The 12737-nt window shown below is 55.8% G+C and overlaps 2 protein-coding genes across 7 annotated transcripts in view; both read left to right on the top strand.

Annotated features, from left to right (window-relative positions):
- The first annotated feature begins 1187 nt into the window (after positions 1 to 1187).
- NRM (nurim (nuclear envelope membrane protein)) lies at positions 1188 to 4235 on the top strand. 6 transcript variants are annotated; one of them, XM_011999081.1, is made up of 4 exons: positions 1188 to 1474; positions 2067 to 2263; positions 2842 to 3018; positions 3340 to 4235. In XM_011999081.1, the coding sequence occupies exons 1-4, from the start codon at positions 1342 to 1344 to the stop codon at positions 3619 to 3621; spliced, it is 789 nt and encodes a 262-aa protein (XP_011854471.1). In that variant the 5' UTR covers positions 1188 to 1341; the 3' UTR covers positions 3622 to 4235. The 6 variants fall into 6 exon arrangements, 5 of the variants coding, with proteins under 5 accessions (XP_011854471.1, XP_011854470.1, XP_011854472.1 ...); XM_011999080.1 differs by having other exon boundaries at positions 2824 to 3018; XR_001008102.1 differs by having other exon boundaries at positions 1320 to 1474; positions 2067 to 2285.
- Positions 4236 to 4576: 341 nt separating this feature from the next.
- PPP1R18 (protein phosphatase 1, regulatory subunit 18) overlaps positions 4577 to 12737 on the top strand; it is a 10337-nt gene continuing 2176 nt past the window's right edge. Inside the window, exons 1-4 of the mRNA XM_011999108.1 lie at positions 4577 to 4652; positions 6243 to 7881; positions 9294 to 9337; positions 10059 to 10099. Of these exons, the coding sequence (XP_011854498.1) occupies positions 4645 to 4652; positions 6243 to 7881; positions 9294 to 9337; positions 10059 to 10099 (1732 nt within the window). The 5' untranslated portion in view covers positions 4577 to 4644. The remainder of the gene's footprint in view (positions 4653 to 6242; positions 7882 to 9293; positions 9338 to 10058; positions 10100 to 12737) is intronic.

Genomic DNA, 12737 nt, shown 5'->3' with positions numbered 1-12737 from the left:
TTTTTTTTTTTTTTTTTTTTCGTTTGAGACAGAGTTTTACTCTGTCACCCAGGCTGGAGTCCAGTGGCGAGATCTCAGCTTATCACAACTCCCACCTCCCGGGTTCAAGCGATTCCAAAGTGCTGGGATTACAGGCGTAAGCCACTGCGTCTGGCCTCTTACACTTCCAATGAACCCCACAGCTTGTAGCACATTGCTTTGTGTGGCAAGTGTCTCTATTTGTGGTCCTAGCAGGAAATGAATAGCACAGTCAAATTAGGATAATTTGGGGAAGAGTTTAATAAAATGATAATTACAAAGAAGTAGGCAGGGTGTAGGGAAATCAGAAAGCATAGTGCAGTGCCTTAGTACCCACAGCTCTGTTGTGATCACCTCCAAGCTCAAAAAGATGAGGGTGGAGCAGTCGTGTAAAGAGGACTTTCTCAATAAAAACTGTGACTTTCATTGATGCCGTCCATTTGGGACAACTTCCTGAAGCAGAAAGCAGGGTGGAGACTGAATTCAAGGGAAAACATAAGATGTCTGGTACAGCATACAACAGCATTCATTCAGAGGAGGGTGGGAGTACTGAGCCCAGGAGAGGGAGAAGGAATGTAAAGCCTGCGAGAGGCTGCTCAGCAATTTTCTGGTCCCTTAGCCTACAGGATTAGCAGCTTCCTAACAGGCAATTATCTCTCTGGACCTGTTTATTCTATCTATAAGTTGATGGAATTAGTCTAATGATATCTAAGGTCCCTACTATGTGCACAGCTACTGCGACAAGGTCCTTAGCTCCATGATCTTTAATTCTGACAAAGGTTACTATCACAAATATTTTAACATTTTTACTCTCGTGGTTACAAATCAACAATCTCTGGCACTATTACAACAAACCTTTCAGTATTTACAGAGAAGTTATTTGCCCTTCTTAGCAACTAGCCAATCAACAACTCAACTTTATAGTAAGTTACAGAATTTATTCTGTACACTGTATTCTGTACAATGTATTCCATACATTAATGTATTTTGTGGTAAAATAGTAACTTTTAATTTTGGATGGTTAAACTAGACGAGCTGAGATTTAACCCACGTAAGCGGCTGCAGAGCCGCTACCCTTAACAGCTCTCTCTCGGGATTCTAACATTCCCTTCCGTGACGGAGAGACCGCAGGCTGGGACACGGATCCCGGGACGGATCCACAGCTGGGCGGGGAAGGCTGCGCCCGGCGGGCCGGAAGCCGGACGGTGGCGTGCAGGAGCCCCGCCTTCCTGGGCTGGATTCGGGCGGGGGCGGGGCAGGGGCGGGGTCTGAGGCAGCGGGAATCCCGACCCCGCCCCTTTCCCCACCCCTCCATTTCTCGCCATGGCCCCTGCACTGCTCCTGGTCCCTGCTGCCCTCGCCTCTTTCATCCTGGCCTTTGGCACCGGAGTGGAGTTCGTGCGCTTTACCTCCCTTCGGCCACTTCTTGGAGGGATCCCGGAGTCTGGTGGTCCGGGTGAGCGGGAGGGATCGGGGATGAACTGGGAGTAGGAAGGTGGAGCCGTAGGCGAGGGATCGAGGGCGGGGCTTGGAAACAAATGACAGGGGAAGTCCCAGAGAGGGAACTCGAATCTTGAAAGCGGCCGAGAAGCTACAGGGGAGGGAGACCTGAGTTCTAAATTAGGAACTCAAGGATTACAGTTTTGGAGAGGCGGGAGAGTGAGGACTGAGGGAGCCGAAAAGGGCGATAACCAGAGTATTCTAAGTAAAATGTTTTGTAGAGAGGGCTGTTGAGAGTGTTAAAAAGAAGGAGCATTTGGAGAACCGAAATAAGAGGGGCAATCCAGCGGTGGCCTCTCCAGCCATGCTTTTTGCAACTGCCTGACATGCATTGTTCTATAAATCCTCTCCCCTAGGTTTGCAGGAGGCCTAGGGAAGAGGGCAGAAACTAGGAATGGAAAAGTGAGATGGGCACAGCCTAGAGAGGAAGCATTAAAGCTCTTGAAAGCAGTAGGGACATGGCCTGGGGCTCCAAAAGGAGATGAGGATGGGGGAAACATTTGCCACCTTTTCGATCTTCTGTCTCTTTCTCCCTCAACTTCCTGTAGATGCCCGCCAGGGATGGCTGGCTGCCCTGCAGGACCGCAGCATCCTTGCCCCCCTGGCATGGGATCTGGGACTCCTACTTCTATTTGTTGGGCAGCACAGCCTCATGGCAGCTGAAAGAGTGAAGGCATGGACATCCCGGTACTTTGGGGTCCTTCAGAGGTCACTGTATGTGGCCTGCACTGCCCTGGCCTTGCAGGTATGAGGCCCTGGCCTTGCAGGTATGAAGTCCCTAAGGGAGACCAAGTGTGGGAGGGGTGCCCTGGATTGGAGGGGCAAAATATGGGTTCAGGAGGGGAACTGAGGAACTAATCTCAGCTTCCATTCCTCCACAGCACATACCCTAGTTTTTATCAAGAAGGGTGTACTTGTCCTTCCCCAAGCACAATACGTGCATTCTCACCTTTGCAACTTTGTTCATGTCCTGCTTGAGATCCCTTCTCTTCAGTCCTACCCTTTCTTCAAAACCACTTCCCTAGGTCTGAAGAGGCCTTGTCTGTCTTCTCATTGGGTGGTTGGCATAGGCTACTACTTGGTGTAGCTATCAGGTCACCCCATCTGTTCTGTAAATTCTCAGGGTGGAGACAGGCCATCCTTACATCTTTGGGACCTCACCCAGCATGCACCCTCCACATGGTGAATATTTGGTGGTGATGCTTAGGTGAGAGGTGGGGGAGAGTTGCAGGCTAGCCTGTGGTGGGGGCAGCTCTGGATCCGGGTCTCCCAAGGTCGGGCAGGGTAGGCCACTGGGATACGAAGCCCCTTATCCTTCCACAGCTGGTGATGCGGTACTGGGAGCCCGTACCCCGAGGCCCCGTGTTGTGGGAAGCTCAGGCTGAGCCATGGGCCACCTGGGTGCCCCTCCTGTGCTTTGTGCTCCATGTCATCTCCTGGCTTCTCATCTTCAGCATCCTTCTCGTCTTTGACTATGCTGAGCTCATGGGCCTCAAACAGGTGAGGCTCTGAGATCCCTACCTACGACCTCTGACCCGTTTTAGAACTACTCTTTCCCTTTCAAGGGTTTCCCTCCTCCCATGCTCTTCTACTGTCTCCTTGATTCTCCCTCATGACCCTTCCCTCAGAAGGACAGCAACCATGGGCCTCCTGGGCCTGGGGAAGGTACATGGATCATAAGTCAGGATCAGGGATCCAAGTCTCAGAAGAGGGGTTCCTGGGCCTGAGTTCTAGAAGGCTGGTGCCTGGAAGAGGAGGAAAGAAGCGCCCAAGCTGAGAAAAGGGCTTGACTCAATTTCTAAACTCTTCTCCCTCTCTTAGGTATACTACCATGTGCTGGGGCTGGGCGAGCCTCTGGCCCTGAAGTCTCCCCGGGCTCTCAGACTCTTCTCTCACCTGCGCCACCCAGTGTGTGTGGAGCTGCTGACAGTGCTGTGGGTGGTGCCTACCCTGGGCATGGACCGTCTCCTCCTTGCTCTCCTCCTTACCCTCTACCTGGGCCTGGCTCATGGGCTTGATCAGCAAGACCTCCGCTACCTCCGGGCCCAACTACAAAGAAAACTCCACCTGCTCTCTCGGCCCCAGGATGGGGAGGCAGAGTGAGGAGCTCACTCTGGTTACAAGCGCTGTTCTTCCTCTCCCCCTGAATTCTAAATCCTTAACATCCAGGCCATGGCTGCTTCACGCCAGAGGCCCAAATTCATGGACTGAAGGAGCTACCCCTTCCACTACTTGAGACTTTATTCTCTGGGTCCAGCTCCACACCCTAAATTCTGAGTTTCAGCCACTGAACTCCAAGGTCCACTTCTCACTAGCAAGGAAGAGCAGGGTATGGAACTCATCTGTCCCCTCACTGTTTAGGGCATGACACTTTCGCCCTCAACAGCCTCCTGAGAAGGAAAGGATCTGCCCTGACCATTCCCCTGACAGTGTTACTTGCCTCTGTGCCTCAGGGGTCCCCTTCTCCACCTCCGGCTTCCACTCCAAGAAGCTGGACCAGGGTCTGCAAGTTCAATGGTCATAGCTGTCCCTCCAGGCCCCACACCTTGCCTCACCACTCCTGGTCCTAGTCTCTGCACCTCCTTAGGCCCTGCCTCTGTGCTTAGACCCCAACCTAGTCAAGGGTATTCTCCTGCTCTTAACTCGATGACTTGGGGCTCCCTGCGCTCCCGAGGAAGATACTCTGCAGGAAAATAAAAGCCTGATTTTTCTACATATGGCATGCAGTCTGTCAGTGTCTCCCAAGCTGCAGGGCTGAGTTTGGAAAAGAAAGCCAGAGGGAGCCTGGGAGCGCCGAACTGGAGTCTGGGCAGCCACCACGCCCTCTGGCAACCGCTGGGCTTCGGCCACCCCCCGCCGACCCGCCCCCACTTTGCCAGAGCGGCCGGGTCCCCATTCCCATTCCTTCAAATTCCCTTTTTCCCGGCAGCCGACCTGGAGACCCAAGGGAGACAGGTTGAAGCTAGAAAGAGTCCGGCAGCAGCTCTGGTAGGGGGGCGAGCTTCCAAAACCTCTGGTTTCTGAGCGCCTCTCCTGCCGCCCACTCCACAAGGCCCCCCACAGCCTGGCGGTTGCCCTCGACCCCGCAAAAACAAAGGCCTGCAGAGGTTGGACCTCCAGACCCAGATGAGAAGGCAAAAGCGTAGGGAGGAGCTGCAGGAGATGGGAAGGGCGGGCCCGGCCCCGAGCAGCTGCCGCTTCCTCCCAAAGTCCCACGAGGGGCCTGAGTCACGGGCCACCGCCCTGGGTCGGCGAGCTGGGGGAAGGGATCTGGACACCTGGGGTGTCCGGGCGGGAAGCTGGTGAGGGCCCCTGGGGACACAGCGGAGGGCCAGGGGTTGGGACAAGAACAGGGCAGTCCCGGAGCGAGTCCCACGCGGGGTGGGAGGGAGCTAGGCCCCGCCCTCTCCTCGGCTCCGCCCTGCGCCCCCATCCCTCTCCTCATTGTCCTTAGACAAAGCGGTCGCCGCCCCCGCCCGGCCCCCTGGTCTCTGTCTCCGTCCCACCTCCTTTGCTGCCTCTTTCCCTCCTCCTCTCCTTCCCTCCTCTCCTTCCCTCCTCCCCTCCCTCTAGTCTCCGGATCTCCCTCGGTCCCTCTCTCCTCCTCTTCCTCTCTCCGGACGCCCGGCTCCTCGGCACCCCCTCCCGCGGGGGTCCTGCGGCGTGTGAGTTGACTGAGGGGCTCAGACTTGGGGAGTGGGTGTCTCCTCGCTCCGGTCCTTGCTCCCATCCCTGGCCCGGATCTTGGCTGTCTCCTCTTTGTGCCGAGATTGTCAGTCTGTGCGTCCAGAGCGGGGTGGAGACTGCCGGCTCTGTCACGGCTCCATGAGAGCGGGGACGGGGCACAGGACTTGCAGGCGCCGGGGAGAAGAGACATGGAGCCGGCCCTCGGCACTCTGGGGTCGCGTGGCGCAGCCGGTGGGGGAGGCAGGCGGTGGTGACGGGACAGGGTGGGGGTGGACGCCAGGGTTCTGGGAACGCGCTGGCAGCCCTGACGCCCGGGTTCCGAAAGTCCCGGGGGTGGGTATTTCCCCCGACCCGCCTCGGGGGCGGAGTGCGGGGCAGAGGGGTGGGGGCTGGGGAGAGGCGTGGCCCGAGCGGTGCTGGAAGGGGAGCCGGGACCTTTGGGGCCCGCGCTGAGACGCGCCGGGTTGCTGCCGCCGCGCTCCTTTCCCCTCTTCCTTGGTTTCCCTTCTCCCCTAGACCTCTTCGCTCTCCGCTCCTCCTTGCCTCCCCAACACCCCCTCAGGTCCCGTTGCCTCCTGGTCCTTCCAGGGATTCCTGGTCCTTCCTTCCCACACTAGTCTCCCTGGGGTATCGCTGAGGCAGTCTGGCCTGCACCCAGATTCCCCTCACCCCAGCCTCATTTCTCTCTTCTCCCTCACACCAACTTTCCTTTTCGCCCTTCTCTCTCTGTCTCACATCCTAGAGACTGTCTTTAATACGCATTAACCCTGACTGCCACATCTGGCTCCTGCCCTCATTGCCTCCAATCAGGACTCTTCCTCTCACATCACCCCCACCACCCCCAACTTGGGCTCACAACTTCTCTTCACTTTTTCCATTTCCCCAGTTCTCTGCCTTCCCTCTTTCCCTCTGTCCTCATCCTTAGCCCCTCTGCCCTGCTTTGTGTCCCACCTCTCCCCCTCCACTTCCTCTCCTCCTACCCTCAGTCTCCCCCCTGGGCCTCTCTGGAGCCTCTCCTTCCTGTTCTCTGCCCCCAGTGCTCCCTACCCTCACCTCAAGGCGACCATGGCCACCATCCCAGACTGGAAGCTACAGCTGCTAGCCAGGCGCCGGCAGGAGGAGGCGTCCGTTCGAGGCCGGGAGAAAGCAGAACGGGAGCGCCTGTCCCAGATGCCAGCCTGGAAGCGAGGGCTCCTGGAGCGCCGCCGGGCCAAGCTTGGGCTGTCCCCTGGGGAGCCTAGCCCTGTGCCGGGGACTGCAGAGGCTGGACCTCCAGACCCAGATGAGTCTGCGGTCCTTCTGGAGGCTATTGGGCCAGTGCACCAGAACCGATTCATCCGGCAGGAGCGGCAGCAGCAGCAGCAGCAACAACAAAGGAGTGAAGAGCTGCTAGCAGAGAGAAAGCCTGTGCCTCTGGAGGCCCGGGAGCGGAGACCCAGCCCTGGGGAGATGCGGGATCAGAGCCCCAAGGGAAGAGAGTCAAGAGAAGAGAGACTAAGTCCCAGGGAGACCAGAGAGAGGAGACTGGGGATAGGGGGAGCCCAAGAGTCCAGCCTGAGGCCTCTGGAGGCTCGGGACTGGAGGCAAAGCCCAGGAGAGGTGGGAGACAGGAGCTCCCGACTGTCAGAGCCATGGAAATGGAGGCTGAGTCCTGGAGAAACTCCAGAGCGGAGTCTGAGACTAGCAGAGTCTCGAGAGCAAAGCCCCAGGAGAAAAGAGGTGGAAAGTAGACTGAGCCCAGGGGAATCTGCCTACCAGAAGTTGGGCCTGACAGAGGCCCATAAATGGAGACCTGACTCCAGAGAGTCTCAGGAACAGAGTTTGGTACAACTGGAGGCAACAGAGTGGAGGCTGAGGTCAGGAGAAGAAAGACAAGGCTACTCGGAAAAATGTGGCAGAAAAGAAGAGTGGCCAGTTCCAGGGGTGGCTCCGGAAGAGACTACAGAGCTGTCCGAGACCCTGACAAGGGAGGCCCAAGGCAGCAGTTCCACAGGAATGGAGGCAGCAGAGCAGAGGCCTGTGGAAGATGGCGAGAGGGGCATGAAGCCAGCAGAAGGGTGGAAATGGACCCTAAACTCCGGGAAGGCTCGAGAATGGACACCCAGGGACATAGAGGCTCAAACTCAGAAACCAGAACCTTCAGAGTCAGCAGAGAAGCGTCTGGAATCTCCTAGTGTGGAGGCTGGAGAAGAGGAGGCTGAGAAGGAGGAGGCGGGAGCTCAGGGCAGGCCTCTGAGAGCCCTGCAGAACTGCTGCTCTGTGCCCTCCCCCCTCCCACCAGAGGACGCTGGGACTGGAGGCCTGAGACAGCAGGAAGAGGAAGCAGTGGAACTCCAGCCCCCACCACCAGCCCCTCTGTCTCCCCCACCCCCAGCCCCAACTGCCCCCCAACCTCCTGGGGATCCCCTCATGAGCCGCCTGTTCTATGGGGTGAAGGCAGGGCCAGGGGTGGGGGCCCCCCGCCGCAGTGGACACACCTTCACCGTCAACCCCCGGCGGTCTGTGCCCCCTACGACCCCAGCCACCCCAACCTCTCCAGCCACAGCTGATGCTGCAGTCCCAGGAGCTGGGAAGAAGCGGTACCCAACTGCCGAGGAGATCTTGGTTCTGGGGGGCTACCTCCGTCTCAGCCGCAGCTGCCTTGCCAAGGAGTCCCCCGAAAGACACCACAAACAGGTAGGGAAGCAGCCAAGCCAGACTTCTTAGAAGCCCACTTGTCAATTCTCTTTGGACTCTGGTCTTTATTTCTTTTTTATACCCCTGTTTTCTTGTCTTCCTCTCTTCTTTCTTGTTAATTCCTGCCACCACCCTTCCTCGCTCTGCACATACACCCTTCCTTCTCAGAGCCCTCCTTTTCCATTTTGAGCCCAAAAGATCCTGCCCCAGCAAAGGCCGTCTCTGGGTGTGTCTCTTTCAGGGTGTGCCCGGCTTCTCATTCTCCCTTCCCTTGGGCTCTGAATTTCCAGCCCCCTTTTCTTTCCTCCCTTTCCTGAGTGTGACCCGCCCCAGCCCACCCAGTGGGAAAGCCCAAACTGACAAGCTTGAATCAGTGAGGGCAGCATCACGAGGGTGAAAGCACTTGCAGTTTTTCTGCGGAGAAGGGATAGGGAGCCTGGGGTGGCGGAGGGGGTGCGTTTGTGTTCTAGGGAGAAACTGTAGGGAGAAGTGAATGGAGGAAGGTCCAACTGCCCCATGGGAAAGAGGGCAGAGCTGAATAGGGACATCTTAGGATGGAGGGGAGAGGGGAGATGGAACTGGGCCGGCCAAAGAGCAGAGAGAAGGCTTTTGAACCCTGAGTCTGCCCCATGGGAGAGACACAGAGAGGCCATTTGAAGTGGGTGACCTCGGGGTTGCACACCCCCAGCTGGGCCACTGCTTCAGACAGTGCTCCCTTCTCTCTTGGGACAAGAAAAGCCTTCTCCTCTTCCAAAATACCCCCGCCCCTCACTCCCCCGTCCTTCCTCCCTGGGTTTCCCCTCCCTCCCAAGAACTGGCTTAGGGATCGGTTTTCCCCTCTCTTCCTGCCATCCTGGGCTCTCCCTCCCTTTAGGGTAGTGAAAGAGAGAAGTGAATTTGGAGACAGTTTTGAGAGCAGGCACTGGCCAGGGAGCATAGTGGGATTTCTGGACAGGGGTCGGGGCTGAGGCCAGCAGAGGGTCAGAGGTTAGACTTGCAACAAAGACCTGCAGGAAAGTGGGGGCAGCTAGGCTAACTCCCCCTGGCCCTGGCCTCATTTCTTCCCTGTGCACACCCTGTTTCCAGCTTGAAAATCTCTGGGGAGAGAGAGGTCCCATACTCAGACATCTCAGACTTAGGAAGTCCCTCCAGTCACACACATCTCCCCAGAGCCTGGGATGCCCAGTCTCATTCTCATCCCATGTGTTAACATCCTCAGATTTGATTTTTTTGTGTCCTCAGTGTCAGTGGGGAACCACAGGGACTAAAGATATGGGTTAAGCCGGGGGTGGAGGGGGGTTCATTTGATTGCCCAATTCATCTTCACATGAAGCGTAAGTTCACACTCCTGAGCCATGGTGCTTGGGAACCTACCCTCAGCCCTCTGACTGCTACCATCCTGTTCCCCTCAGGGCTGGGCAGATGAAAAAAACAGAAGTCCGGAAATGCTACCCGGGTGAGGTGTTCAGAAAAGTCACTTCCTACTGAGAGAGGCTTGTGCCTCTGGGGAAGAATAAGCAGAGGGAAGCATGAAGCTTTGGGGCCCAAAGCCCAGGGAGCATCCCAGGGGAGCCAGGAAGCAAGTGCAGGGCAGGACCCATGCTGGTGACCATACCTAGGCCAGAGAGCAGGGGAGCCGGAAGCAGATCGCCCAAACAGGAAGCCTGGGGTGGGGGCCGGAAGGCTGGTGGGGCTGAGTGGGGAACCCTGGGCTCTGGGCCTGCCAGAGCTGTGCTCAGGATGTGGTGAGAGAATAAGGAAGCAGCCACTGCTTGGGTGGGGGTGGGGAAGAGGCAGCACAGAGTTCTTCTGACCCAGATGCCTCACCCTCCACCCTCTCCCCACTCTCAGCACCCTGCTCTTCAGGGACTGGGTGCCTTGTCCCAGCTCTGCTGCAACACACTGGCTCAGGAATAGGAGATAGGAGGACCCTGCCACCAACCCCCGCTTCACCTTCCCTAAATAACTCGTTTGCAGGCTAAGTCCATCAAACTTATCCCTGCCATCAGGAGAGAAATCCCAGCCCTGCCACTGGAGCCCAGGGGATGGCTGTGGCTGGTGCCCTACCCCAGAGGCCTCCTGGGCTGAGAGACCAGCCCCATTGTGACCTTATATAGCTGATGGGAGAGGAGCCAGTGAGTCACCCTCTCTCTACCCGCCCCCCCACTCCCATGCAGGCTGTGCATTCCTGAGAAGTCCAGTCAGAAGCTGGTGGGGGGTGAGGAGAGAGGCAGGGTAGGGGGGAGATATAAACATAGACGGAGAGCAGATAAAATAAGTCCTTTTTCAGAATAGCTAATAAAGTACAGAGGTTATTATTCCAAAAGAGGATATGAGAAGAAAACAAAAATGGGTTCCCAGAAATGTGGGTAAATCTGTCAGTAACAGAAACTAAGTGGTCGCTTCTGAGAACTTGGGATATAAGCAGTCTGGCTGCTGTAACTAGATTGTACCAGCAGTTCCACAGACATGAACTGGGGGGTCAAATATATACAGGCTGGACCACCCCCAGATTGTTTCCCCAGCATTGGTCCTCTGATGGCACCTCATCTGAGGTTTGAACAAACTCTAAACTCTTGCACTGTAGCAACTTTCAAGCTCCTTTTTTCTTTTCTTTCTTTTTTTTTTTTTTTCTGAGACAGTCTTGCTGTCTCCCAGCCTGGAGTTCAATGGTGAGATTTCGGCCCACTACAACCTCCACCTTCCGGCTTCAAGTGATTCTCCATCCTCAGCCTCCTGAATATCTGGAACTACAGGCGCACACCACCAAGCCCAGCTAATTTTAGTACTTTTAGTAGAGACGGGGTTTCACCATGTTGGCCAGGCTGGTCTCAAACTCCTGACCTCAAGTAATCCACCTGTCTTGGCCTCCCAAAGTGCTGGGATTACAGGTGTGAGCCACTTCACCCGGCCCCAAGCTCCTTTCAACAGCAGACACGAGTATAATAAATTAGTAAATTATCTAGGAAGTTAGAAGGTGGTAAGTGATTATGAAAAAAAAAAATAGAACAGTGGAACTTAGAGGGTCAGGAAGCAGGGGGAGTGAATATGGAGACTTCAAAATGGGGTGATCAGGAGGGTCAGAGCCATGGGGATATTTCGGGGGAGTGTTCTAGGCAGAAGGAATAGCTAGTACTTTTCTGGTCCTGAGGTGGGAGTGCGTGGAGGGACCAACGCCAGTGTGGCTGGAGTGAAGGAAGAGGCCAGAGAGGCAAGGGGAGGGTGGCACATTGGGAGCACCCTGTAGGCTTTGGTCAGGCTCTGGGCACCTTTGGGGCAATCAAGTAGACTTTTTTTTTTGAGGTGGAGTCTCACTCTGTTGCCCACGCTGTAGTGCACTGGCATGATCTCGGCTCACTGCAACCTCCGCCTCCCGGGTTCAAGTGATTCTCCTGCCTTGTCCTCCCGAGTAGCTGGGACTACAGGCATACGCCACCATGCCCAGCTAATTTTTTTGTATTTTTAGTAGAGATGGGTTTCACCATGTTGACCAGGATGGTCTCAATCTCTTGACTTTGTGATCCGCCCGCCTCGGCCACCCAAAATGCTGGGATTATGGGCATGAACCACCGCGCCCAGCCTCGAGTAGACTTTTTGCTCCAAGTGAGATGGGGAGACAATGTGGGGTTCGGAGCCAACAAGGAGTAACATACACAGTTCCCGAGTTCCACCTTCCCATGGGGACCCAGGTGTCATATCTGATTTTTTTTTTCTTTTTTAGAGACAGTGTCACTCTATTGCCCAGGCTTGTCTCCAACTCCTGGGCTCGAGAAATAATCCTGCCTCAGCCTCCCAAAGTGCTGGGATTACAGGCGTGAGCCACCGTGCCTGACTGGTGTCATATCTGAAGCAGCTCTTAGCAACCACCTGCCCAGCCACCCTTCTGGCTTCTCCCTTTTCATACCTCAGTCCATTAGGGGACTCAGGGATGTTCGACTGGCCCCAAGTCTTCCCAAACAGATGCCAGGGAAGGCCTGAGTAGATCATTTGGACCTTTCCAAGTAGTCCACATGGAATCCTCCTGCTGTCTGCCTAATCCCTTTGGCTCCTAGACTTAATCCCACCCTGCCCCTTCCCCCTGAGCTTCTTAAGAGGGCAAAGGGGAAGGGTAGAAAGGCAGTGAGAACAGCTGGGACTCACCTGCTTTTGGCACAGTGTGATTTTTCTGTGCCCTGTCTGGTATTTTGTCTCTGCCTGAACCTTTGAGCACACTGTGGGCCCCCACCCCAGGTTTGTGTGGACTTTCCTTTCTGCCCTTGTCATCTCCCCCAACCTTTCAAGGTGTCAGCGGCTAATCTTTCCCCTGTGTGTTGTGGGAGTCTCTTGGTTCCTCTGGGCCTTTATATTCATCTCCCATCTCTTCCCAGGCCCTAGACCCCCTTTGCTATGGATAGGAGAGGAATGAGGGGAGTGGGAGGGAACAGGTGCCCAGGCTCCTGGGTTTTGCATAGGACAGCAAGGGGCTGTGGGTATGAAAACCATGGTTTTGGTTGAGACTGGCTCCCCAGCCAGTTCTTTCCCCACTGGCCAGTCTGCTGGGCTCCTCTGGGAAGTTTACTCTATTGCCTCCAAGGTGCCCAAAGACTCGGTTCTGATCACAAGACTAATCGCCACGTATTTTAATTTCTTTTTACCCCTCTGCCTCCCACACTCGAAAGAGCAGGGACCTTGGTCTTATGTTATTCACTTCTGCCTCCCAAGCCCCTGCCAACGTACAGGGCAAAGTCTGATGTTTTGAAATGATATGATCGAAGAGGGAAACTCTAGGATTGGAAAGCCAGTGTGTAAAGGAAAACTGGATCCCAGAGTGGATGGGAGAGAGTGAGGGGGGGCGCCTAAGTCCAACCCCCACCCCC

Source organism: Mandrillus leucophaeus, unplaced genomic scaffold (assembly GCF_000951045.1).
Source record: "Mandrillus leucophaeus isolate KB7577 unplaced genomic scaffold, Mleu.le_1.0 Scaffold581, whole genome shotgun sequence".
NCBI classification, from domain to species: Eukaryota; Metazoa; Chordata; class Mammalia; order Primates; family Cercopithecidae; genus Mandrillus; species Mandrillus leucophaeus.
This window is presented reverse-complemented; position numbering and strand designations above follow the sequence as displayed.